At 47.7% G+C, this 27,022-nt stretch overlaps 1 protein-coding gene across 2 annotated transcripts in view; it reads left to right on the forward strand.

Annotated features, from left to right (window-relative positions):
* Nucleotides 1–6,704: 6,704 nt before the first annotated feature.
* The window catches only part of canx (calnexin), a 69,014-nt gene continuing 48,696 nt past the window's right edge, over nucleotides 6,705–27,022 (forward strand). The window contains exons 1-3 of one of the 2 annotated variants that reach the window (XM_067995969.1): nucleotides 6,705–6,797; nucleotides 21,679–21,846; nucleotides 25,201–25,274. In XM_067995969.1, coding sequence (XP_067852070.1) covers nucleotides 21,682–21,846; nucleotides 25,201–25,274 — 239 coding nt within the window. In that variant the 5' untranslated portion in view covers nucleotides 6,705–6,797; nucleotides 21,679–21,681. The remainder of the gene's footprint in view (nucleotides 6,798–21,678; nucleotides 21,847–25,200; nucleotides 25,275–27,022) is intronic. The other variant, XM_067995970.1, reaches the window with a different exon arrangement.

Raw genomic sequence — 27,022 nt, forward strand, 5'->3', positions numbered from 1 at the left:
CTAATTTAATTCGGCAGCCAAGTTGAAATTGGACATTCCGAAGCGCTAAATTTTCTTCCAGGTTTTCTGCATCCAAATACCACCCCCGCTCGGAACCCACCCTTGCGTTAGTTTCGGGGCCCTGGTGCGAATTGACTTACGGGCAGCAGAGTTTTGGATGAGCTGGAGTTTACAGAGGGGGGACGGTGGGAGGCCGGCCAGGAGAGTATTGGAATAGTCGAGTCTGGAGGTAGCAAAGGCATGGATGAGGGTTTCAGCAGCAGATGGGCTGAGGCCGGGGCGGAGACGGGCGATGTTAGGGAGGTGATGGTTTAAGCTCACCTTGAATAGAAAAGATAAACGTGAACAGTTCCACCGTTTCTAAGGCAATACTAGTGAGGGGGGGAGGGAGTCCAAAATTACTCTGCAATACACGGCTGCTATTTTTGGGGTTTTTACACTGCTCCCATCACCCCAACCCATCATCACTCCGACCTCTCCAATTTCCACTGGCCAGAACCAGGGCTGCCTCGACTGGGGAGGGGGGGGTCCCCTTTGTGGCCAGTAAGCAGAGCACCCCATTCACTGATGGAAGCCCTCTGTGCCATGCCTGAGATTGCCTTGAGGTTATCTGGTGCTCCTCGCAGACCACAAGCGGTTCAAATTGTCCATAAAATCCCCCCCATCCATCGAAGGGTGATTGTAAAGCCTGTGGTTCCAGTTCCCATAGCAACATTAATAATTGCAGCCAATCCAGTCAGCAGAACATGGACTCACAACCAGATACTCAGGAGTCACATCCCCGGAGGTAGGCTAAGTCTATGGCTGGTGATCAAAGGGATATGCTGGAGCTTTCCAGAGGCACGACGTTCCCATTAGGTTAGTTTACCTTGGCTATTATCCCGGGCTACCTACGCACGTTATCCTAGACTCCCTTGGCGACAGTCATGAGCAACTGACAAAGGTCAGTGGAAGGACCTGTTGAGAGATTTGGAGGAAAGTCCCCGTCCTGGGTACTGGGAGTTCTTGAATTAACACGATTAAGCTTGAGTCACCCCGGGATTGAAAGTGTTGGCACTTTCGTTGCACCTTCACCAGTTGATCTCCTCTTTCCTCTGGTGAGTCACACTCCTGTTTGCCCAACCAGGCGCTGGGGTGGCTCAGGGGCAGAATTTAGGCCTGGCTGGCCTCCCACCTTCCAACTTCTGTAATCTTCAGCTCTTCCAAAACTCTGCTGCCCGTATCCTAACTTGCACCAAGTCCTGCTCACCCATAACCCCCTGTGCTCGCTGACCTACCATTGGCTCCCGGTCCGGCAATGCCTCGATTTTAAAATTCTCATCCTTGTTTTCAAATCCCTCCGTGGCCTCGCCCCTCCCTATCTCTGTAACCTCCTCCAGCCCTACAACCCTCTGAGATCTCTGCATTCCTCCAATTCTGGCCTCTTGCACATCCCCAATTTTCATCGCTCCACCATTGGCGGCCGTGCCTTCAGCTGTCTAGGCCCTAAGCCCTGGAATTCCCTCCCTAAACCTCTCCACCTCTCTCTCCTCCTTTGAGGTGCTCCTTTAACCCTACCTCTTTGACCAAGCTTTTGGTCACCTGTCCTAATATTTCATTATGTGGCTTGGTTTAAGACAAGTGGCTTGGTTTAAGATTTAAACAAGTTGAGTGAGTGGGCAAATACATGGCAGATGCAGTGTAATGTGAATAAATGTGAAGTTGTCCACTTCGGAAGGAAAAACAGAAAGGCAGAGTATTATTTAAATGGTGATAGATTGGGAAATGTTGATGTACAAAGAGACCTGGGTGTCCTTGTACACCAGTCACTGAAAGCAAACATGCAGGTGCAGCAAGCAGTTAGGAAGGTAAATGACATGTTGGCCTTCAGTGCAAGAGGATTTGAGTACAGGAGCAAAGATGTCTTACTGCAGTTATACAGGGCCTTGGTGAGACCACACCTGGGAGTATTGTGTGCAGTTTTGGTCTCCTTACCTAAGAAAGGATATACTTGGCATAGAGGGAGTGCAGCGAAGGTTCACCAGACTGACCCCTGGGATGGCAGGACTGTCATATGAGGAGAGATTGGGTCGACTCGGCCTGTATTCACTCGAGTTTAGAAGAATGAAGGGGGATCTCATTGAAACGTATAAAATTCTGACAGGGCTAGACAGACTGGATGCAGGGAGGATGTTTCCCCTGGCTGGGGGGTCCAGAACGAGGGGTCACAGTCTCAGGATATGGGGTAGGACATTTAGGACTGAGATGAGGAGAAATTTCTTCACTCAGAGGGTGGTGAACCTGTGGAATTCTCTACCACAGAAAGCTGTGGAGGCCAAGTCACTGAATATATTTAAGAAGGAGATAGATAGATTTCTAGACACAGAAGGCATCAAGGGGTATGGGGAGAGAGCGGGAATATGGTATTGAGATAGAGGATCAGCCATGATCATATTGAATGGCGGAGCAGGCTCGAAGGGCCGAATGGCCTACTCCTGCTCCTATTTTCTATGTTTCTATGTACCAAATTTCGTTTGAAAATCGCTCCTGTGAAGCACCTTGGGACGTTTTTACTACGACAAAGGCGCAATATAAAAGCAAATAGTTGTTGTTGTTGTTGAACAGACAGCGGTCCACCAGTGGTAATGATAGTTACTAAAGCTACAAGATCCTAAATAGCAACATTAAATGTGATATCCTCTACTGAGTTACCCGCTATTCTTTTCTCATACTTTCTCTTTGCCCTTCTTACATCCTTTTTCAATTTCCCCCTGCACTCTCTGCCTGCCTTTCTATTGTATTCTGTACCTGACATTTGTCATAAACCTTTTTTGGTTTTATTTTCACCTCTATTTCCATTGTCATCCAGGGAGCTCTAGCTTTGGATGCCCTGTCTTTCCTCCTTATGGGAATATGCCCGGTTTGTACCCGAACTATCTTCACCTTGAAGGCTTGCCATTGCTCATTCACTCTTGTTCTTGGCCAGTCTTTGTTTCCAGTCCACCTGTGCTCGGTCCCTTCTCCAATCACTGAAATTGCCTCTCTTCCAGTTGAGTATTTTCACTGTTGATTTTTCTGTGTCCCTTTCCATAACTACTTTAAACCGAATTATATTACCCAGATTACAGTGAACATACAGCACAGAAACAGGCCATTCGGCCCAACTGGTCTATGCCGGTGTTTATGCTCCACACGAGTCTCCTCCCTCCCTACTTCATCTCACCCTATCACCATATCCTTCTATTCCTTTCTCCCTCATGTGTTTATCTAGTTTCCCCTTAAATGCATCTATGTTATTCGCCTCAACTACTCCTTGTGGGAGCGAGTTCCACATTCTCACCACTCTCTGGGTAAAGAAGTTTCTCCTGAATTCCCTATTGGATTTATTAGTGACTATCTTATATTTATGACCTCTAGTTCTGGTCTCCCCCACAAGTGGAAACATCTTCTCTACGTCTACCCTATCGAACCCTTTCATAATCTTAAAGACCTCTATCAGGTCACCCCCTCAGTCTACTCTTTTCTAGAGAAAAAAGCCCCAGCCTGTTCAATCTTTCCTGATAGGTATGACCTCTCAGTTCTGGTATCATCCGAGTAAATCTTTCTTGCACCTTCTCCAGTGCCTCTATATCCTATTTATAATACGGAGACCAGAACTGTTCACAATACTCCAAGTGTGGTCTAACCAAGGTTCTATACAAGTTTAACATAACTTCTGTTTTTCAATTCTATCCCTCTAGAAATGAACCCCAGTGCTTGGTTCACATTTTTTATGGCCTTACTAAACTAAGTTTGATTAGTTTATCAATGATCTCCCCCTTTCTATATTAGATGTTCTCCCACTGGAACACTCTCCACTTGGCCCACATCATTCCCCAGAATTAGATCCAGCACTGCCTCCTTCCTCGTTGGGCTAGAAACACACTGATTAAGAAAGTTCTCCTGTTGACGTTTTAGGAATTCTTCACCCTCTGTGCCCTTCACACTGGTTTTTCTCCCAGTCTGTATTAGGGTAATTGAAGTCCCCTATCATTTACTGCTCTATCATTTTTACATTTCTCTACAAAATTTGCCTACAGATTTGCTCCTCTATCTCCTTCTCACTATTTGGGGGTCTATAGTGAACACCCAGCAATGTAACAGCTCCCTTTCTGTTCCTTAACTCTAACCTAACAGATTCAGTCTTTGAACCCTCGAGTATATCGTCCCGCCGTAGAACTGTAATGTTATCCTCGATCAATACTGTCCCAATTTACCTGAGGAAGGAGGAAGCCTCCGAAAACTTGTAGATTTCAAATAAAAATTGTTGGACTATAACTTGGTGTTGTAAAATTGTTTACAATTGTCAACCCCATTTCCTGTTCTTTTTCCTTTTCCCTATCCCTCCTGAGTACACGGTTACCAGGAATGTTTAGTTCCCACTCCTGCCCATGTTTAAGCCAGGTCCCCGTTACAGTCACTGGATCATAATCCCATGTGGCGACTCGCGCCTGCAGCTCATCCACCTTATTTGTAACACTCCTCGCATTAACTCACAGGCATTTCCAACACCGTGCTGGTCGGCTTTTCTCCTCCATCTAACTCCTGCTCTTCCGACACTATTCTTGATTCTGTTGCTGTTTGTCCCCCCTAGTTTTCTATGCACCTCGAATCTCCTGTGGCCGAGTCCCGGTTCCACTCCCCCTGCCAACTTGGGAAGGAAAGACGTGCAGGGCTATGGGGAGAGAGCGGGGGAGTGGGAATAATTGGATAGCTCTTTCAAAGATGGGCCAAATGGCCTCCTTCTGTGTTGTTAAGATTCTCTGACAGACCTTCCAGATAGTTCCAACATTTTCTGGTCTAACATCTATTACCCTCCCCTCCCCTCTCTCCATTTCCCATTGCCTGAAAATCACTGAGTCCCTCCTCTACTGCCCCACCCCCCCTCCAATTCCCACTGAGACACTCGCCTCCCCATCACTGAATTCCTCCCCCTCCCCCTCCCCCTCCCCCATAGTCACTGAATCCCTCCCCTCCCCCATTCCGAGTCACTGAGTCCCTCCTCCTACCCATTCCCTGAGTCACTGAGCCCCTCCACCTCCCCAGAGTCACTGAGCCCCCTCCCTCCCCTCCCCATTCCCCGAGTCACTCAGCCCATCCCCCATTCCGAGTCACTCAGCCCCTCCCACTCCCCCATTCCCTGAGTCACTCAGCTCCTCCCACCCCCTCATTCCCCGAGTCACTCAGCCCCTCCCCATTCCGAGTCACTCAGCCCCTCCCCCTCCCCAGAGTCACTCAGCCCCTCCCCCTCCGCCCCTCCCCCTCCCCATGTCACTCAGCCCCTCCCCCATACCCCTTCCCCCATTCCCTGAGTCACTCAGCCCCTCCCCATTCCCTGAGTCACTCAGCCCCTCCCCCTCCCCCTGAGTCACTCAGCCCCTCCCCCTCCCCCCTCCCCATTCCCTGAGTCACTCAGCCCCTCCCCCTCCCCCATTCCCTAAGTCACCCAGCCTCTCCCCCTCCCCATTCCGAGTCACTCAGCCCCTCCCCCCATTCCCTGAGTCACTCAGCCTCTCCCCCTCCCCCATTCCCTGAGTCACTCAGCCCCTCCCCTCCCCCATTCCCTGAGTCACCCAGCCTCTCCCCCTCCCCCATTCCCTGAGTCACTCAGCCCCTCCCCCTCCCCATTCCCTGAGTCACTCAGGCCCTCCCCCTCACCCACTCCCTGAGTCACTCAGCCCTCCCCCTCCCCCATTCCCTGAGTCACTCAGCCCCTCCCCTCCCCCAAGTCACTCACCCCTCCCTTCCCCCATTCCCTGAGTCACTCAGCCTCTCCCCCTCCCCATTCCCTGAGTCACTCAGCCCCCCCCCACTCCCCCTCCCCATTCCCTGAGTCACTCAGCCCCTCCCCTCCCGAGTCACTCAGCCCCTCCCCCTCTCCATTCCCTGAGTCACTCAGCCCCTCCCCCTCCCCCTGAGTCACTCAGGCCCTCCCCCTCCCCCATTCCCTGAGTCACTCAGCCCCTTCCCATCCCATTCCCTGAGTCACTCAGCCCCTTCCCATCCCATTCCCTGAGTCACTCAGCCCCTCCCCCATTCCCTGAGTCACTCAGCCCCTCCCCTCCCCCATTCCGAGTCACTCAGCCCCTCCCCTTCCCCCATTCCCTGAGTCACTCAGCCCCTCCCCTCCCCCATTCCCTAAGTCACTCAGCCCCTCCCCTCCCCCATTCCCTAAGTCACTCAGCCCCTCCCCCATTCCCTGAGTCACTCAGCCCCTCCCCTCCCCCATTCCGAGTCACTCAGCCCCTCCCCTTCCCCCATTCCCTGAGTCATTCAGCCCCTCCCCTCCCCCATCCCCAGAGTCACTCAGCCCCTCCCCCTAACCATTCCCTGAGTCACTCAGCCCCTCCCCCTCCCCCATTCCCTGAGTCACTCAGCCCCTCCCCTCCCCCATTCCCTGAGTCACTCAGCCCCTCCCCCACCCTCACTGGCTGGGCCTTCTTGGGGCCACGTGTTCCTCCTGGCCCGTCCCCGCCTCCAGCCAATGCAGGCCCATTTCCTCATCCAATCGCTCCCAATCCCTCCAATCACCAGGCTCCACGAGGGAACCGGCGCGCGTTTTGGGGTCGTCATATGATTGACGGCGCCCTCACCCAATCAGGAGCGGCAATGTCGCCGGAGGCGTGAACCGACGACCCGTCCCGGCCAATCGAGGGGAGGCGTGAGCTTCTTTGGGGAGGGGGGGTGGGAGCTTGGGTTCCATTGGGATCAGGTGAAGGAAGCGGTCCCGGAGAGTGAGGAGCGATAATCGGGATCCGGTGCGTGACCAGTCCCGGAGAGTGAGTAACAACTGGGATCCGGTGGGGGAAGCGGTCCCGGGGAGTGAGTAACAATCGGGATCCGGTGGATCACCGGTCCCGGGGAGTGAGTAATAATCGGGATCTGGTGGGTTACCAATCCCGGACAGTGAGTTAATAATCGGGATCCGCTGGGGGAAGCGGTCCCGGGGAAATGGGGAGTAACAATCGGGATCTGCTGGGGGAAGCGGTCCCGGGGAGTGGGGAGTAACAATCGGGATCCGCTGGGGGAAGCGGTCCCGGGGAGTGGGGAGTAACAATCTTGGGGGAAACAGTAACAATTAGTCGATACTTTGTAACCATTTCTCCTTTGTTTTCGGTGCGGGAACCTCAATGGGCAACAATGTTGCGGCCTGGGGTTCTTTTTTGGTAAAAAAGATACATCATGGTTCCCCTGCGGAGTTTGAGCAGCGAGCGGGCGGCGCTGGGAGAAATCTGGTGGCTGCAATGATGAGGTTTTATTGTCCCGACTTCCTGTGCAATGTTGCACCTCCCGCAAAACGTGCCGACCTCTGGCTCAGGGTTAACGGCAGTCCGGCTCAGGGGGTTAAAGTCTGCCCCGGATCTGCCCTCATTTAGCTGCTCGAGTCCAGCCCTGGGGCCTGTAGCGTTCGCCAGCCATTATATTTTTCACGTGACTGTCATTTGCTGTAAACCCAAGTTTAAGAATCACGGTCTCAGGGCTCCTTTTTATATTAATGGTTTCGGTTGCTTCTTTATGTGCGTGTGTTGATTTATATATTGTGATTAGGACAGAGGTTAAAGTCACAGTTTAAACCTTAAAATTTAACATTCTTTCATTGTCCATTTGCTGCAGCAGATGTCATGTTCTGATCGAGATATATATATATATATCATCCTTTCCAGCTTTGAGTCATGTTCTCTGGAGTATGTTCTAGAAGCTGTTGTCATAGTCCTTTTCAATCTCCCCTGGAGCAAGTTTTATTTGTGTGCAATTGAATGAATGTAGTATTACAAATGTGCTGCTTTTGTAAAAGGAAAGCAAGAAATGACTTGCATTCATATGGCACCTTTCATGACCTCAGGGCATCCCAAAGTGACTTACAGCCAATTAAGTATTTTTTAATATGTGGTTAGTGTTGTAATGTAAGAAATGTGGCGGCCAATTTGCGCACAGCAATGTGATAAATGACCAGATATTCGGTTTGAGATGTTGGTTGAGGGATTAATATTGGCCAGGACACTGGGGAGGACTCCCCTGCTCTTCAAATAGTGCCATGGGATCTACCTGAGGGGGCAGGGGTAGATAAGGCCTTGGTTTAACACCTCATTTGAAAGTCTGCATCTCTGACATAGCAGCACTCTCTCAGCACTGCACTGAGAGTGTCAGCCTAGATTTTGTGCTCCAGTTTCTGGAGTGGGACTCGAACCCACTGAACCACGGCTGACAGAAGAAATTACATGTCTGTAAATGAGGGGGGAGAAAAGTGAATGCTGGACTAGCAGAAGCCTATTCACCGATTCGGTTCACATAGATAACGGCAGCTATTGTCAGCCCGTGTGAGATCAACTAATTTTGACTCTTACCCATGCTTTGGACCTAAAGCTGCATGGTGCAGTATCTTGCATCTAGGATGCAGCCTGAGAGAAGATTATACCCTGAACAGTCTGTATTGTTGAGATGAGATAGGCCAAAGCAGTAGAAAAGTCCACTCGTACCTCTGGCACCTAACGAACACAAGCCCAGTCAAGTGCGTGACCAAATGCTGACTAAATTTCCCCATGTGCTCCAATAGCTGAGGGTTTTTCCAGTGGGTAGCTGAATCTCTCAGACCAGAAAATAGTTTTCAAACAAAGTACTGCACTTGGGTTCATTTTTGGAGGAACAGACTACAAAATGGAATGCGCTGCCTGAAAAAGGCGGTGGAAGCAGATTCAATAATAACTTTCACAAGGGAATTGGATAAATACCTGAAAAGGAAAAAAAAATATCAGGGGAGTGGGACTAATTGGATAGTTCTTTCAAAGAGCCGGTGCAGGCACGATGGGCCGATTGGCCTACTCCTGCTCCTGTTTTCTATGATATTGAAGCACTGGGGAAAGTTCAGAAAATTTCCGAGGTTATTAGCAAAATTGAGAGGATGTAACTATCTGGAAAGATTGAGCAGACTCTTTTTCTCCAGAAGCGAAGACTAAGTGGAACCTCATAGAGGTCTTTACAATTATAAAGGGGTTAGATGTGGAGACACTTTTTCCAGAGCAAGGGGGGATAGATATAAGCTAGCCACTAACCGGCCTAAAGAATTTAGGAGGAACTTGTTCGAGTGGTGAGAATGTGGAACTCTATGCCACGTGGAGTGGTTGAAGCAGAGAGCATTGACACATCAAAGAGGAAATATTGGGAAGACCGAAGCCATTGTCGTCGGTCCCCACCCCAAACTCCATTCCCTAGCCATTGGCTCCATCCCTCTCCTGAGCCACTGTCTGAGGCTGAACCTGGCTGCTCAGAACCTCGCCGTCCTATTTGACCCTGAGCTGAGTTTCCGACCTCATATCCTCTAACATCACCTGAGTCCGCCTCAGCTCATCTGCTGCTGAAACCCTCGTTCATTCCTTTGTTCCCTCTAGCCTGGACTATTCCAATGCTCTCTTGGCCGGCCTCCCATCTTCCATCCTCTGTAAACATGAGCTCATCCAAAACTCTGCTGCCAGTACCCTAACTCGCACCGAGTTCCGTTCGCCCATCACCCCTGTGTTCGCTGACCCACGTTGACTCCTGGTCCGGCAAAGCCTCGATGACCTCGCCCCTCCGTATCTCTAACCTGCTACAACCCTCCGAGATCTCTGCCCTCCTCCAATTCTGGCCTCCTGCGCATCCCTGCTTTCCATCGCTGCACCATTGGCGACCGTGCCTTCAGCTGCCTAGGTCCTAAGCTCTGGAATTCCATCCCTAAACCCCTCTGCCTCTCCTACTCTCTCCTTTTTTAAGACACTCCCTAAAACCCCTCTCTTTGACCAAGCCTGTCTGAGTATCTCCTTATGTGGCTTGGTGTCAAATTTTGTTTGATTACGCTCCTGTGAAGTGCCTTGGGACGTTTTTGCTACATTAAAGGTGCTGTATAAATGCAAGCTGTTGTTAAATAGAGGGAAATGGGGGTTGGGTGGGAGAGGTAATTAGAGGGGGAGGAGGCTCTGCCATTTATATCAGTTCTTTGCATGTACCACAGGTGCTGGTCATAAGAACATAAGAAATAGGAGCAGGAGTAGGCCAATCGGCCCCTCGAGCCTGCTCCGCCATCAATAAGATCATGGCTGATCTGATCCTAACCTCAAATCTAAATTCATGTCCAATTTCCTGCCCGCTCCCCGTAACCCCTAATTCCCTTTACTTCTAGGAAACTGTCTATTTCTGTTTTAAATTTATTTAATGATGTAGCTTCCACAGCTTCCTGGGGCAGCAAATTCCACAGACCTACCACCCTCTGAGTGAAGAAGTTTCCCCTCATCTCAGTTTTGAAAGAGCAGCCCCTTATTCTAAGATTATGCCCCCTAGTTCTAGTTTCACCCATCCTTGGGAACATCCTTACCGCATCCACCCGATCAAGCCCCCTCACAATCTTATATGTTTCAATAAGATCGCCTCTCATTCTTCTGAACTCCAATGAGTAGAGTCCCAATCTACTCAACCTCTCCTCATATGTCCGCCCCCTCATCCCCGGGATTAACCGAGTGAACCTTCTAACCGAGTGGTCGTTCCTCCTCCCTTCCCTCTTTCTCTTCCCCCCCCCCCCGCCCCCACCCCCTCCCAGTAACCTGCCCAACAAATCATTCCTGTGTCAGTCTAGGCAGTGAGTATTGATGGGCTAATTAGCCATGAAGGGCATCACAGCCAAACCCCAACATGGGCACACAGTTCCAGAAGGGATAATAATCACAAGCAGGCACACTAGTTGCTTTCCCTTCCTCCTCCCCCCCCCCCCCTTTCCCCACCTTACTCTAACTCAAGGGCATCTGTGAGGCCCTTCTGGGGTGCTGGTAACTCAGTGCACACTAGGCCAGGCTCAGTGTCTGTACAAACCATTTGGGCTGAATGGCCTGTTTCTGTGCAGTAGGTTCCATGTACATAAAGGCCAGGCTCACTGCTTAGGCTGACACAGGAATGATGACTTGGGGGCATGTTACTGGGAGGGGTGACCAGCACCTGTGGAATGAGCAAAGAACTGATCTAAGTGGAGAAAATAGATTTCCCCCTGTTCTACTCCAAACACGTTCTAACCCCAATTTAGGACAATTATCCCCTTTTTTTCATTTCGGTGATTCTCGTGGCTTTTACGAATGTACGAAACTGTCAGACGGGGAAAGACCAGCTGGTCCATCCAGCCTGTCCCATTCAATTGTGATGCCTAATGCATCATGACCAAGGCACTCCCGGCACTCTGGGGACATGGGAAAGTCATGGCTTTAGGTACCACAGAATCTCCTGGGAGTGCTGAAAAACCAGATTTAAAAAAAACCATGGCCAAATAGGTAGGTGTGGGGGGGGGGGATCTGGAAAATTCCTCTCCAGGTGATCGCAACTAATCCAGGAGATCACATTGACCATGCCTTGAATAGCTTGGTACCTGGCTCGTGTACGATGCGATCTCAGCCGGGAACTGGTCCAGTGCGATCTTGCAGTGAATCAGCACTCGACGCACAAGCCGGTACCTTGGTCTGACTGCCAGCGACGATTAGTGCAAAACTATCAGCAGTTTTGTGCAGTGGATTCTCTAAAGAATTCGGTCTCACCATAAGGCCATCACATCCGGTAAGAGGAGATTGAGTCCTGGTTGGACTTGAATTTCAGAGGACTGAGCTACTTCGTCCTAAAATAATGCTTTTTTTTTAAAAAAAAACAGCTCGAGCACTGGCCGGGCGGGGGTGTTAAAAGGACCAGATGGGAGTCAAGCAAACTGATGCAAGGCTTCCATCTGCGTGAGTTCAAGTCTGACATTTGAGGTGCTAGCACGTAATCCAGGCCGACAGTCCGCCACTGAGTGGGGTTGGATTGTAAGGGGTGCTGTCGTTCAGGTGAGACATTAAAAGTGAAGCCTCAGTTGGCCGAGTGTCAGCCGTGGCTCAGTGGGTAGCACACTCTCGCCTCTGAGTCATAAGGTTCAGGGACTTGAGCCCGCAGTCCAGGCTGACGCTCCAGTGCCAGTACTGAGGGAGTGCTACGTTGTTGGCGGTGCTGTCTTTCAGGTGAGACGTTGTCTGCCCCCCTCTGGTGGATGTAAAAGATCCCATGGCACTATTTGAAGAAGCACAGGGGAGTTCTCTCTGGTGTCCTGGGGGCCAATATTTATCCTTTAACCAACAACACTAAAACAGATTATCTGATCTCTCTCTCTCATTGCTGCATGTGGGGCCTTGCTGTGCGCAAATTGGTTGCCGTGTTTCCTACATTACAACAGTGACTGCACTTTTCAAGTACTTTGGCTGTAAGCTGCTTTGGGACGTCCTGAGTTTGTGAAAGGCGCGATATAGATACAAGTTTGTACATTCTTTCCTTTTTGTAATGAGTTGTTTTGGATGGCCGAGAATCGGAACCTCGTGATCAGTGTGTGACTATTAGAAAGTGGCCTCTGGTGGCTACATTGGCAAGTTTGTTGCCCTTTGTGACATTGAGCAGGAAGTTGCTGAGTTTGGTCCCAAGTCTTGGCCTGCTCTGATCTCAGCCTGACCAGCAGGAGGGGCAACACAATTTTTTAAAATTTTTTTTATTCGTTCACGGGATGTGGGCATCGCTGGCAAGGCCGGCATTTATTGCCCATCCCTAATTGCCCTTGAGAAGGTGGTGGTGAGCCACCTTCTTGAACCGCTGCAGTCCGTGTGGTGAAGGTTCTCCCACAGTGCTGTTAGGAAGGGAGTTCCAGGATTTTGACCCAGCGACAATGAAGGAACGGCGATATATTTCCAAGTTGGGATGGTGTGTGACTTGGAGGGGAACGTGCAGATGGTGTTGTTCCCATGCGCCTGCTGCCCTTGTCCTTCTAGGTGGTAGAGGTCGCGGGTTTGGGAGGTGCTGTCGAAGAAGCCTTGGCGAGTTGCTGCAGTGCATCCTGTGGATGGTACACACTGCAGCCACAGTGCGCCGGTGGTGAAGGGAGTGAATGTTTAGGGTGGTGGATGGGGTGCCAATCAAGCGGGCTGCTTTATCTTGGATGGTGTCGAGCTTCTTGAGTGTTGTTGGAGCTGCACTCATCCAGGCAAGTGGAGAGTATTCCATCACACTCCTGACTTGTGCCTTGTAGATGGTAGAAAGGCTTTGGGGAGTCAGGAGGTGAGTCACTCGCCGCAGAATACCCAGCCTCTGACCTGCTCTCGTAGCCACAGTATTTATATGGCTGGTCCAGTTAAGTTTCTGGTCAATGGTGACCCCCAGGATGTTGATGGTGGGGGATTCAGCGATGGTAATGCCGTTGAATGTCAAGGGGAGGTGGTTGGACTCTCTCTTGTTGGAGATGGTCATTGCCTGGCACTTATCTGGCGCGAATGTTACTTCTGGGTTAAGAGAGAGTGAGGGGAAAACATTGGGTGTTCCCATTCTGGATCGCTATTCCTTACTGAGCTGAGTGAGGAAAAGCATCCAGGGGGTTTGGGAGGGGGGGGAATTCCCATTCCTGATCACTATTCCCAGCTGAGCTGAAGGTGGAGGAAAAAGCTGGGGAATTCCCATTCGGATCACTATTCCACGCTGAGCTGGGTGAGGGTGGAAGTGGGCCAAGCTCTGATAGATGCCTCCCTCCCCTGGTGTTGTGTAAATGTGTTCCAACAACAGTTTGTGGCTTCAGGGGAAGTGGACAAGAAAGTATCCTTAAATTGCCATTGATTTATACCGGCCGCTGTCTGTGTTGAAACAGGGCAATGACTGGAGCTGTGTCATAGAAATTCAGTGCCTGTTGACACAATGCCTGATGTTTCTAGATAGATTTGTATCAAAAACTTTAATTTAGGTTGAAATTGGGGTGGTTTCATCAGAAATTCACTGGCGATACTTGTTCCCAGTTATGGTTCGATGCTTTCATTCTGAATGATGGACCTTTTTTTTTGCCTCCAATCACTTTTTTTTGTTTCACAATAGAATTCGTTTTGTGTCAACAGTTTTGGAATTACTACACTTGCCACACAGGTTATTTCCCTACACACACAACCTCCCATTCAAGATGGCCAGCTGCCAGTTTTCTTAATTATAGAATGATACAACACAGAAAGAGGCCATTCAGCCCATCGTGCCTGTGCCGGCTCTCTGAAAGAGCTGTCCAATTAGCCCCAATCCCCCTGCTCTTTCCCCATAGCCCTGCAGATTTTTTCCTCTTCAAGTATTTACCTAATTCCCTTTTGAAAGTTATTATTGAATCTACTTCCTTTCAGGCAGTGCATTCCAGACCATAACTTTAAAAAAAAAAAATTCTCTTCATCTCAACCCTGGTTCTTTTGCCAATTACCTTAAATCTGTGCCCTCTGGTTACTGACCCTTCTGCCACCAGAAACAGAGTAAATAAGGAGAAATGATCAAAACCCCTCAATTTTGAGCACCTCTATTAAATCTCCCCTTAACCTTCTCTGCTGTAAGGAGTACAATCCCAGCTGTTCCATTCTCTCTGCATAACTGAAGTTCCTCATCCCTGGTACCATTGTGCTTTTTATTTTTTCATTTAAATTCTGAGCATGATCTAATTTCTATCCATCTTTCCCTTCTCTCTTTCCCCCCCCCCCCCCATTTCCCCAATACGTTTCTCCTTGAGATGTGGGCTGGTGCTCGGATACAGTTTCACAGGTCCTGCCTCACCCTCCTGTACCTTCACGTTTGAACCTCGCCAGTGAGTGTCTGACCTCTGAGTGTGTTAAGAATGATCCCGTCCCTGTGCAACCCAGGATGGGGCATGCTGGATAACCCTAGCCCCCCCAAACTTTGCTTCAGAGATATGGCTCAGTGGGTAGCACTCTCTCCCCTCTGAGTCAGAAGGTTGTGGAGTTGAGCTGAGGGAGTGCTGCACTGTCGGAGGTGCCGTCTTTTGGATGAGAATTTAAACCAAGGCCCCCTCAGGTGGGCATAAAAGATCCCACTGCACTATTTGAAGAGCAGGGGAATTCTCCCCAGTCTCCCGGGCCAATATTTATCCCTCAACTGACATCACTTAAAAACAGATTCTTCATTTATCACATTGCTGTTTGTGGGATCTTGCTGTGTGCAAATTCCCGCATTTCCTACATTGCAACAGTGACCACACTTCAAAAAGGATTTCATTGGCTGTAAAGCGCTTTGGGACGTCCTGAGGTTATGAAAGGTGTTATATAAATGCTAGTTCTTTCTTTTCTTTCCATTTCCTTAACCCAGTCAGCCAAAGTAAGTGTAATGAAAGGTGGGTTTGCCTGAGAAATTTCCCCCCCCCCCCCCGAGCCAACCCACCAATATTCCTAATATTGACTGCAGAAGTGAGTTCCCAAGAAGAAGGAAAATGGCCAGGAAAGGTGGCATCGAGTGGGGCTCATGCTCAGCCTTGGGCAAGTGGTAGGACTAGTGACCTTGGCAGGGAGCAGGTCACACGACTGTTCTGTAGATGGAGTGTGATCAAGGCAAAAAAAACACAGGAGGAGGATTTAGAAGAAGGATTTATGCCAAAATACAATAGTGCTCAAAAATAATCTTCCGCCTAAACGCCTTTTTTGAAATATTCAATTCCACAATTTTTTTTTCCAAAAAATATAACACTTCTTCCCTGGAGCTCAGCTCCTGCAAAGTGACATTGGGAGGTATGGTCCGGGCAGAAAGCTCTGCGTTTGTTCCTTGTCTTCGCTGGGCGTGCACAGCAAAACGCACCCAGAGCTGGGATTTATGCCTGGGGTTGCTCTCACGCAGGGTATGAAGACATCGGGTTGGCACCTCGCCAGCAATTTAATTTCTGTGCTTGTGAAGAGGAGGAATGCTAACACTGGGAATTGGATCACTTTCCATTTTGAGCACCACTAGGGGAGAGAGTGCACAGAAAGAAAGAACTTGCATTCATTTAGCGCCTTTCACAACCTCAGGACGTCCCAAAGCGCTTTACAGCCAATGGGGCTTTTTTTTAAATGTAGTCACTGTTGTAATGTAGGAAACGTGGCAGCCAATTTGTGCACAGCAAGATCCCAAAAGGGGGTGGTTTGGGGTGGGGAGGGTTCTTTTGACAGGTGTAGGGAAGAATCCTTCCGGGTTGCTTTTTGTATTTCTCTTGCACCTGACTTCAGAGCAGCAGTTTTCTGTTGTGGGCCCTCCTGGGCACTTGCAGCCTATGGGGCGGGGAGACCAGGAAGTGGCAGGGAAAGAAATGTGCTTTCAAATGGAGGAATCTTGCCCTCAACAAAATAGGTTGAATGAACTTTTTCTCCTGTTTAACTTTACTGTCTAGAAAGAACGAACTTGCATTTATGTAGCACCTTTTCATGACCTAAGGACGCCCCAAAGCGCTTTACAGCCAATGAAATACTTTTGATGTGTAGTCACTGTTGCCTGACTTGGGCCGAATGGCCTCCTTCTATGCTGTAACCATTTCTACGATAAACGCGGCAGCCAATTTGTGCACAGCAAGGTCCCACAAACAGCAATGTGATAATGGCCAGATAATCTGTCTTTTTAGTGTTGGTCTGGGTCTGTATTTGGTGGATTCTCTTCTCTCTCTCTCTCTCCTTCCTCGGTCTTCAGCCAACGTCACCCTACTTGTCATTGAATCAGAAAATTAGCTTCTGTTACCCCTTCGGGGAGCTTTAGCTGAGTTTGCATTTGCTGGGCTAGACACAGGCTGGTTCTGCTGTGAAATGTTTGCCAATTGGCAAAGTGCGAACGTCTGGCTTTCCCTGAGCAATAAATACTGTTTGGAAAAAGGAGCCGCAGAGCCACGAATTTCAATCTTCCTATCAGGAGGATCGGAAACCGGTATCTGTAACGCCGATCTAAGATAAGGGGCAAAAGAACCAGAGGGGAGATGAAAATTTTTTTTTAACGCAGCGAGTTTTTATGATCTGGAATGCGCTGCCTGAAAGGGCGGTGGAAGCAGATTCAGTATTAACTTCCAAAAGCGAATTGGATATATAGTTGAAAAGGAGAAATTTGCAGGGCTACGGGGAAAGAGCGGGGGAGTGGGACTAATTGGATAGCTCTTTTTCAAAGAGCCGACACGATGGGTCGAATGACCTCTTTCTGTGTTGGAGGATTCTTTTCTCTTGGCCATTTATTACACCTGGGTGGGTGGTTAAGTGACTTAGTCCTGCTTTGAACTGGCAGGTTGGAAATTTGTTATAGACTCTACTCCCTTTGACCCTGGGCAGCGTCTGGGGTTGGGGGTAAGACCATGGTTGAGATTTGGAGCTTTGACGTAGGAGGCCGAACGTTTCCCTCACCATCGGCTTGGCTCACATGGTAACGACTCTCACCTGAGCCAGGAAGCTGTGGGTTCAGGTCTCACTCCAGAACATGAGCGTATAATCTAGGGTGCCACCTCAGTGTCGCACTGAGGAATGCTGCACTCGGATGCCAGGGGATGTGTAAAACGGGGTCCCTGCGGCCTGCTTGGGTGGATATTGAAGATCGACAGGACTATTCAAAGAGTGGGGCATTAATCTGCTGACCTCACAACCAATGCACCCAAAATCGGTTTAAATGGCCGTTTATCTCATTGCAGTTTTTATTTTTGTGGAATTCACTTCTAAACTTTTTTTAATGTTACACAAAAAAAGAAAATCTTGCTTTACGAGTCCAAAACTAAGGACCATAAATATAAGAGCGTCAGTTTAAAAAAAAAAAAAATCCAATAGGGAATTCAGGATAAACTTCTTTACCCAGAGTGGTAGGAATGTGGAACTCACCACCACAAGGAGTAGTTGAGGTGAATAGTGTAGATACATTTAAGAGGAAGCTAGATAAACATGAGGGAGAAAGGAATAGAAGGATATGTTGATAGGGTGAGATGAAGTAGGGAGGGAGGAGGCTCGTATGGAGCATAAACACCGGCATGGACCTGTTGGGCTGAATGGCCTGTTTCTATGCTGTAAAATTCTGGGTTGAAGAAAGGGATTTCATTAAGTGAGACCAGGCAATGGAAAAGTATGGGTAGAACTGAGGAACAGCAAAGGATGCAGGACTCTGGTGGGAGTTTTCTACAGAACTCCTGATAGATTGGGGTGGGGGTGGGGGAGGGTGTATAAATATGGAGATGAGGGAAGTGTGTAGCAGAAACGATGTAGTTGTAATGAAAGATTTTTATTTTTATAGACTGGGAGATGCAAAACGACTCAAGTTGCAAAGGCAACAAATTTCTAGAATGGGACAGTTTTCTGGAACAATATGTTTTAGAACTGACAAGGGAATAGGCCAGACTAGATTTAGTGATGAGTAACGCACCAGAATTATTAACAATCTGACTGTAAGGGAACATAATATGATTGAATTTGATACGGGCTTGAGAGGGAGAAGGGAGAGTCACAAACCAAGGTTTTAAATTTAAGTAAGGCAAACTTTGAAGGGATGAGAAATTAATTGACCGCAGTAATGTTAATGGGAAAACCTACAGACAAACTGTGAAGCATTAAGGGAAATATTTGATACAATACAAAACCAGTACGTACCTCCTCAAAAGTAAAAGCTCTGCTTGTGCAGTTAAGCAACTTGGTCAACAAATGAGGTAAGAGACTGTATCCAGCTAAGAGAAAAGGCTTACACAAATGCAAAGTGTAAATCCAGCGGACTGGGAGAGCTATAAGAAGCAACAAAGGGATAAAGAGGTAAGAGGTGCAGGAAAAAAAAACTTGAAAGAGATTTCAAAATTAATAAGAAAGGAGGAATGTGGGCCCATTAAAGACCGATGCGGGTGAGACTATAATGGACAATAAGGAATTGGCAGACTTGCTAAATTAATACTTTTTGAACATAAAAATAAGTCAAAGGTAGGAACTTGGTGGATTTAATAGAAGTTATAAAAAAGAGAATTAAAAGTTATAATGGAGAAAATAATGGGACTTGAGGTAGACAGATCTTCAGGGCCGGATGGTTTCCACCCATGGGTATTAAAAAGAAACGGGTGAGGAAATTACAGCCGCAAAAGTCATAATTTTCCAAAGCGCTCTATTTGGGAATTATGCCATTCCATTATTAAGACGGGGGAGCGAGAAACAGACCTATTGGTTGTGGGCAAGTTACTGGAGTCTCTCATCAGTGACAGAATGACTGAGCACTTGGATAAGGTATGAGCTGATCAGAGTGTCAGCATGGATTTGTGAAGGGTCAGTCATATCTGACTAACGAAGTTGAATTTTTTGAGGAGGTTACTAACATGGTGGATAGGGGAGTGTCTATTGATATTGTCTACATGGACTTCCAGAAAGCATTTGATAAGGTTCCACACAAGAGATTATTAGCAGAGGTAAACGTGTATGGAATTGGAGACATGGTTTGGTAATTGGTTGGGGGGTAGGTGACAGTTCGGATAAAGGGAACATTCCCTGATTGGCGGGATGTGACTAGTGGTGTTCCCCAGGGATCTGTGCTAGGGTCTCCGCTTTTCACCACGTATATCAACGACTTGGTTGAAGGAATCGAGACTTGTAGATCCAAGTTTGCAAATGACACCACCAAGTTGGGAGGCACAGTAAGTTGTATGGTTGGAAGCCGGACGTTCCAACAAAGGGACATAGACTAAGAGTGAGTGGGCAAAACTGTGGCAGATTGAGTTTAATGTAGGGAAGTGAGGTCATCACTTTGTACCCAAGAATGATGAATTGAAATACTTTTTAAATAGCGAGAGACGAAGAGCAAAGGGATTTGGGTGTCCAGGTATGCTGCTAGTGCATAGGTTCAGATGTCCTAGAATGTAGGCGTGTGGGTCAAGTGATGTTCACAACACGTGAACTGATTGAATTACTGTCCCCACTCTCTGCCGCCCTTGCACCAATTTTTAAATTTTGAACTAGGGACTTTCCTCTGGCATTGCTCATGGGTGGGGGAGAGGGGGGGAATAGCCAATTCTATAAGCTAGAAGTGAGTGAGGTAGCAGTATAACCCCTGAAAAGAAATTTGCTCCTAGAAGTAAGTTCCTGTTTTCTCATTCATTCCTGGGAATAATCATGCTTTTTGTGTCACAGACAATGTTAATATGACTGTGTATAGTATATGCAAAGCTTTGTGCATCTCGCACTGACTTCGCCCCGTCATTGGCGGCCGTGCCTTCAGCCATCCAGGCCCTGTGCTTTGGAATTCCCTCCCTAAACCTCTCCGGCTCCCTCTGCTCCTTTTTAAGACCATCTTTAAATCCTGCCTCTTTGACCAAGCTTTTAGTCGCCTCTCCTAATATCTCCGTCGATTTTCGTCTGATTACGCTTCTGTGAAATGCCTTGATATCTTTCGCTGTTAAAAGGCGCGACGTAAATGCCTGTTTACGTATTTATAGAATTGTTTTTTGCCACTTGTTGGGTTCTTACGGAACGTTAGGTTTTCCAAAATAACCAAACGTTCCCCAAGATGACGACCCAGGCGTGACTCTTCCTTCTGGTATCTTTTCCTTCTCTTCCTCCCCTGCCCCTTCCCCACAATGTCACACCCCTCTGATCTCAGGTTGTGAACTGAGCAGCTCAGGATTTGAGCCTGACTCTGTCCCTTGGCACTTGAGTGCAAGTGTTCAGTACACCATCGAGGAAGAATGCTGGAACAGATGACATAATTTCCTGTTTTGGTGGGTGGTTGGCCTTACAGTTCCAAGTGCAACTTGTGATGTTTAAAATGTAGGACATGGGAGGAGCTATTGCTGATGGGTGGCTGAGTGCGATTTCGAATTGTCGCGTGGGAAGGCTTACAGTCCAGGTTCTTGCACTCGTGCAGCAGTTCATCACTAGGTTGAGTTCATGGAGAAATTCTTTGCTCCACCTCATCCCATCCATCCCAAATACTAACCCGACTATCTTCCCATTTAAGACATTAACGTCCATCTGAGCCGGCAGGCAGGACCTTGGTTCCACATCTACTGTGGCACTCTCAGTACTGCACTGGGGTATCGGTCTGGATTGTGCGTTTGAGTACTAGAGTGGGACTAGAACCTATAATGATGAGTGGATGGGGTGGGGGCGGGGTTTGTGGAAAATAATACCTTTTGTGCAAAAGTTATTTGGATTGTAGAAACTGTAATGTAATTCTTTGCTTATTTACTATTAAACTTGTATTGAACCTTGGTTGAATCACACTTGGGAGTACTGTGCACAGTTCTGGCCTCAATATTACAGAGGGATATAGAGGCACTGGAGAAAGGTTATAACCTCACTGTTCTTGTTTATAAGGATGATACCATCAGGAAAGACTGAGGCTCTTTAGAAAAGAGAAGGCTGAGGGGTTTGATAGAGTAGATGTGGGGGAGACCAAAACTAGGGGCCATAAATATAAGATAGTCACTAATCAATCCAATAAGGAATTTCAGGAGAAACTTCTTTACCCAGAGAGTGGTGAGAATGTGGAACTCGCTACCACAAGGAGTAGTTGAGGCGAATAGCATAGGTGCATTTAAGGGGAAGCTCGATAAACACATTAGGGAGAAAGGAATAGGAGGAGATGTTCAGTTTAGATGAAGTATTGCGGGAGGAGGCTTGTGTGGAGCATAAGCACCATGGACTAGTTGGACCGAATGGCCTGTTTGTGCTGTAGATTCTCGTTACGTTGGAAGTTCCAAATGGAGTTCAGTTGTGACTGTTAATATACAGAAATTCTTGGTGTTAGACTGTAACATTCTCTAAATTTCTTTTTACCTAAAATAAATACTTGGCACTTGCACCTTTTTTTAAAAACTTTTTTTCAGCAAATTAAGTATTATTTTAAAAAAATTATTTTAACTTTTTTTTCCCCCAGAACATGGAACTGAAGCTGTGGTTGGTGTTGGTGCTGCTGATTGGCACTGTTATGGTCCGTGCTGAAGATGATGATGATGACGACGACAACAGTGATATTGTTGAAGATGAGGATGACGAAAGCCCAGTAGAAAGTGAGACTGAACCAAGTCCTCCTCCAACTCCGAAGGTGAGGTTTGGTCGAGGATCTGCTGCCGTCCTTTAGACTAAACACTGTATTCCTGTAAATTTCCTCAGTCACTCTGCCTGATGGTGTTTAACTCATGTTGGGGGGGCTGGCTTCTGAGGGTGCCTTGTCTGAGTATCCAGTCTTCATGTGTGAACCTTAGTCAATCATAGAATCATCCAGCACACAAGGAGGCCATTTGGCCCATCGTGCCTGTACCGGCTCTTTGAAAGAGCTGTCCAATTAGTCCCACTCCCCCTGCTCTTTCCCCATAACCCTCCAAATTTTTCCTTTTTGTGTATTCATCCAATTCCCTTAAGAGTTATTATTGAATCTGTTTCCACCACCCTTTCAGGCAGTGCATTCCAGATCATAACTCGCTCTGTATTTTTTTCAAAAAAAATCTCCCCTTTGTGTCTTTTACCAATTATCTTTGATGTGTGTCCTCTGGTTACCGACCCTCCTGCCAATGGAAACAATTTCTCTGTTACTCTATCAAAACCCTTCATAATTTTGAACGCCTCTGTTAAGTCCCCCTTAACTTCTCTGCTCTAAGGAGAGCGAACCCAGCTTCTCCAGTCTCTCCACATACCTGAAGTCCCTCATCCCTGGCACCATTCGAGCGATTCTCCCCTGCACCCTCTCCAAGGCCTTGACGTCCTTCCTAAAGTGCGGTGCCCAGAATTGAACGCCAGCTGAGTTACAACCCAGTGATTTATAAAGGTTCTGTACTCTACGCCTCTATTTATAAAGCTCGGGATCCCATGTGTTTTTTTAACAGCCTTCTCTACTTGTCCTGCCACCGTCAAAGATTTGTGTATGTGCACCCCCAGGTGTCTCTTTACCTGCTCTCCCTTTTTATAATTGTACCATTTAGTTCATATTGCCAGTAGTTGTTGTCAGCAGATGATTTTTGACAGTGGAGATGGTATCTTGCTCTTTTCTACATATACATACTCCTCTGATGGAGGTCACTGGGCAGTGATTTAGGAATGGAAGCTCTGGCTGATTTGATTTGATTTAAATTTAACTTTTTTGTTCTGTTCTAACACGGGCCGATTGTTGTGCTCTTAAAATCTCTCACCGGCTGAGACCAGGGGGCGAATCTGAAGACTTCTCTGGTCTGTGTGGCTTCAATTTTACGCTGGGAGAGCATTTACCAACTGAGCCCTCGGGTGGGGTTGGGGGGGATGTGGAGAGAAGGGGCATCTTTTAAAAGTTTCCCACTGGAATTGGGGGAGGGTGGTGAGGAAGACACAAGCAAAATACTGCAGATGCTGGAAATCTGAAATAAAAACAAAATGCTAGAAACACTCAGCAGGTCAGGCAGCATCGAGGGAGGGGAGAGAGGAGAATCAGAGTTGAACGTTTCAGGTCGATGACCTTTCATCAGAACTGGAAGAGCAAGTACAGAGCCAGGGGAAGGACGGGGGGTGGGGGGGGGGCAGGAAAGGAAAGAGCGAAAGGGAAGATCTGTGATAGGGTAGGAGCGATTAAATGACAAAAGGGATGATGGTGCAAGGCAAGGAGGGTGGGAATGGGACAAGTAAAGAAACAAAAGATGGGTCTAGAGGAGCTGGAAACGGTTACAGCAGAACCATTACCAGCACCTGCTGTCCGATTAAAATGGGAGCAATGGTTATGATCTGAAGTTGTTGAAATCAATGAGTCTGGAAGAAACACCTGTACACGTACCTCTTTAAATGCAGCACTTGTGGATTTAAGTTGCTTCTTAGCCGAACCTCAGGATTGGAGACTTTGGGACTGAAGGGCGTGTGGCTCTGAATTGTCAGGGAGTGACGTGCTCAAATAATTACCGTTCCATTGAAAGAACTGCCATTTTATATAGTGTCTTTCACTATATCTGGACGCCCCAAAGAACTTTACAGCCAATGGAGTTCTTTCTTGTAATCTAGTCACTGTTGTAATGTACGAAACGCGGCAGCCAATTTGTGCACAGCAAGATCCCACAAACAGCAATGTTATAATGACCAGATAATCTGTTTCTAGTGATGTTGGTTGAGGGATAAATATTGGTCCAGGGCACTGGGGAGAACTCTCCTGCTTTTCTTCGAAATAGTGGCCGTGGGATCTTTCACTACCACCTGTGAGGGAATGACGGGGCCTCTGTTTAACATCTCATCTGAAAGGCGGCACCTCTGACCGTGCAATACTCCCTCCGTACTGCACTGTATTACTCAGTACTATACGATGCTCTTACGAGCACTGTAGGTTATTACAGGCTGAAGTGAAGTCTATGTCCTGGCCATTATTTATCCCTCAACCACCAACCCTAAAAACTGGGTTAGATTTTCAACCAGTGGTGGCGTACACCTGGCTTTGTGGATTAGCACCCGTTACAGAAACAGCTCAGTTGTTGATTTGAAAATCTACCCCATTTTCTGGTCATTTATCTGTGAGACCTTGCTGTGCACAAATCAGCAGCTGCGTTACCTACATTAAAACAGTGCCTATACTTCATTGGCTTTAAAGCGCTTTGGGACATCCTGAGATCGTGAAAGGTGCTATAGAAATGTAAATTCCCCCTTTTTTTCCCCTTCTCTCTTTCTCCTTCCCTTTTCTTGTTCTTCTCCCTTCTCTCTCGTGCACTTTTTCTTCCCCTCCTCCCCCGCCCCACAGCTTTTCCCTTCCTTTCTCTCTCCCTATAACCAAAAATCCTCCCAAGGTGAAGTAACTGTTGGTCGAATGTTCAAAGGAAGCCGATGATAAACTGACTGACGTTATAAAATCACTCCTACATACCGGCTCGTGTGATGAAATAGAACACTGTCTGGCTGTTACATTAAAGCGTCTAGAACTTCAAGGACTGGAAGTCTTAGAGTTGTGTGTGCTACGTTTCTGTCTTATCACTGGAAAGGGATGTCGGATTGATTGGACTTTGAAGCCAGTGTCCTTGTAACAAATGAGTCTGATATTTGACTGAAGAATGGAGTTCAAGATGTTTTTTTTAAAATTTAAAATAATACAGCCACGCTGCAGTGGTTTTGTTGAGAGTTTAAAGTTTGCTTTCATCAGCCACAGTGTCTATGGGAATTAGGGTAAAGTTGCTGGCTGGGGCCGGAGGCAGTGTTTTTAGGCCTGTGGGATTCAGGCGTGAACACCGTTTGCCCTCTGATTGGCTTGAGTCTTGAGCGAGGCCTAAGTTGATTCCAGAGCCAACGTTGAAACTTTTTTTGTTTTTGGGGAGGTGGGTGGTGGGGGTTGTGGGATGATGCGGGGTTTGGGGTGGGGGTGAGGAGGAGGAGGGGGAAATCTGATATCCGTTTCCAGTTCCAAGTGCGGCATTGATTTTCTAAAATGAAACCCGCATTTTAATGTGTGTTTGTTACCTTGCAGGTTACGTACAGAGCCCCTGTTCCAATTGGACAAGTGAATTTTGCAGAATCGTTTGATAAAGGCACTTTGGAAGGGTAAGAGTGACGGAGGTTGTAACACTGGAGCTGAGGGCTGCATCCTCTGGGTATCCACAGTGAGCGAGTCGGAGCAAAGCTGTGTTCTAGGCGGTAGACTCTGGTTTGCTGTACTCGCTGCTCCATCGTTGGTGGCAGAGCTCCTAACTGTCTTACCCCAATGCTCCATTCCCTTCCTAAACCTTGGTACGCCCAACCTTCAAAAGACTCCTCCAATTCTGTCTCCTTGACTACCCTCAACTCGCTCTTCACCACCCCCTCAACTCTTGCTTGGTGTATTTCTTTCTTGTAAAGCACCTTTAATGAGATGGTTTGCTATGTTAAGGGTTCTATAAAAGTCAGCTTTGGGAGTAGTGGGTTACATTAGGAATGTCGGGGCAAGAAACATCCATCTGTGTAATGATGGCAGAAAGGGCCATTGAGAAATTTGGAACTGTGGAGGAGCAGAGAGATTTAGGGGTCCAAGTACAGAAATCACTCAAAGCTAGTGGACAAGTACAAAAAATAATTTTGAAAGGCTAATGGAATGTTGGCTTTTATCTCGAGGGGGCTGGAATACAAAGAGGTGGAAGTTATATTACAATTATATAAAGCTCTGGTTAGACCCCATCTGGAGACTGCGTTCAGTTCTGGGCACCGCACCTCAGGAAGGATATATTGGCCTTGGAGGGGGTGCAGCGCAGATTCACCAGAATGATATTGGGGCTAAAAGGGTTAAATTTTGAGGACTGGTTGCACAGACTGGGCTTGTGTTCCCTTGAATATAGAAGATTAAGGAGTGATCTAATTGAGGTGTTTGAGGTGATTAAAGGATTTGATAGGGTAGAGAAACTATTTCCCTCTGATGGGGTGGTGGGGGGGAGGAGGAGAGAGAGTCCAGAACAAGGGGGCATAACCTTAAAATTAGAGCTCGGCCATTAATGGGTGATGTCAGGAAACACTTCTTCGCGGAAATCTGGAACCCTCGTCCCTCAAAGTTGTTGAGGCTGGGGGTCAGTTGAAAATTTCAAAACTAAGATTGATAGATTTTTGTTGGGTGAGGGTATTGAGGGTTACGGAACCAAGGCGAGTAAATGGAGTTAAGATACAGAACAGCCACGATCTAACTGAGAGGCTGTTCCACCAATGATTCTATGGTAAGAGGTAAAGTGGGTTAAGAAATCTTGACCTTTGGGACTGACCCAATGGATGGCATTGGTCTTGTACAGTCTTAAGTTCCTATGGAAATTGGGATATATTGTTGGGAGGGGTAGGTAGATGGTACGGATTTGGCTAAGTATGCCTACTGATGCATTATGGGTAGCCATGGTTTCCTGGTGCTGAGTTGGGGAAGAATTCCCAGACATTTCCCATATTTTTTTTCTCCCCCCCCCCCCCCCCCCTCTTGAAATTGGATTTTTATTTTCTTGTTGCCTCAGCAACAACTGGTGTTAGCAAAGTGACTTTACACTTAGAACTATTGGGTCCTGATCTCTATTGCAGGATCATCCTGGAATGCAAACATAACCCTGGCTTCTCCACTACAAACACAGTCTTCTTAAACCCCTCTCCCCTGCCCCCTCCACCCTCTCCTCCAACAAGTGCAAGGAGCTCATGGACTTCTTTGTGACTAAGATTGAGACCATCTGTTCAGCTGCCTCTGCCGCTTCCCTCCCCTCCCTTAGCCCACCGAGCCAAACTTCCCCCACGGTTCCCCACTGCCCTAGCCCTGAACTCTGGTCTTTCTCTAGTTTCTCTCCTGTCTCCCC

The sequence above is a fragment of the Heptranchias perlo genome, chromosome 14, assembly GCF_035084215.1.
Source record: "Heptranchias perlo isolate sHepPer1 chromosome 14, sHepPer1.hap1, whole genome shotgun sequence".
Classification (NCBI taxonomy): Eukaryota; Metazoa; Chordata; class Chondrichthyes; order Hexanchiformes; family Hexanchidae; genus Heptranchias; species Heptranchias perlo.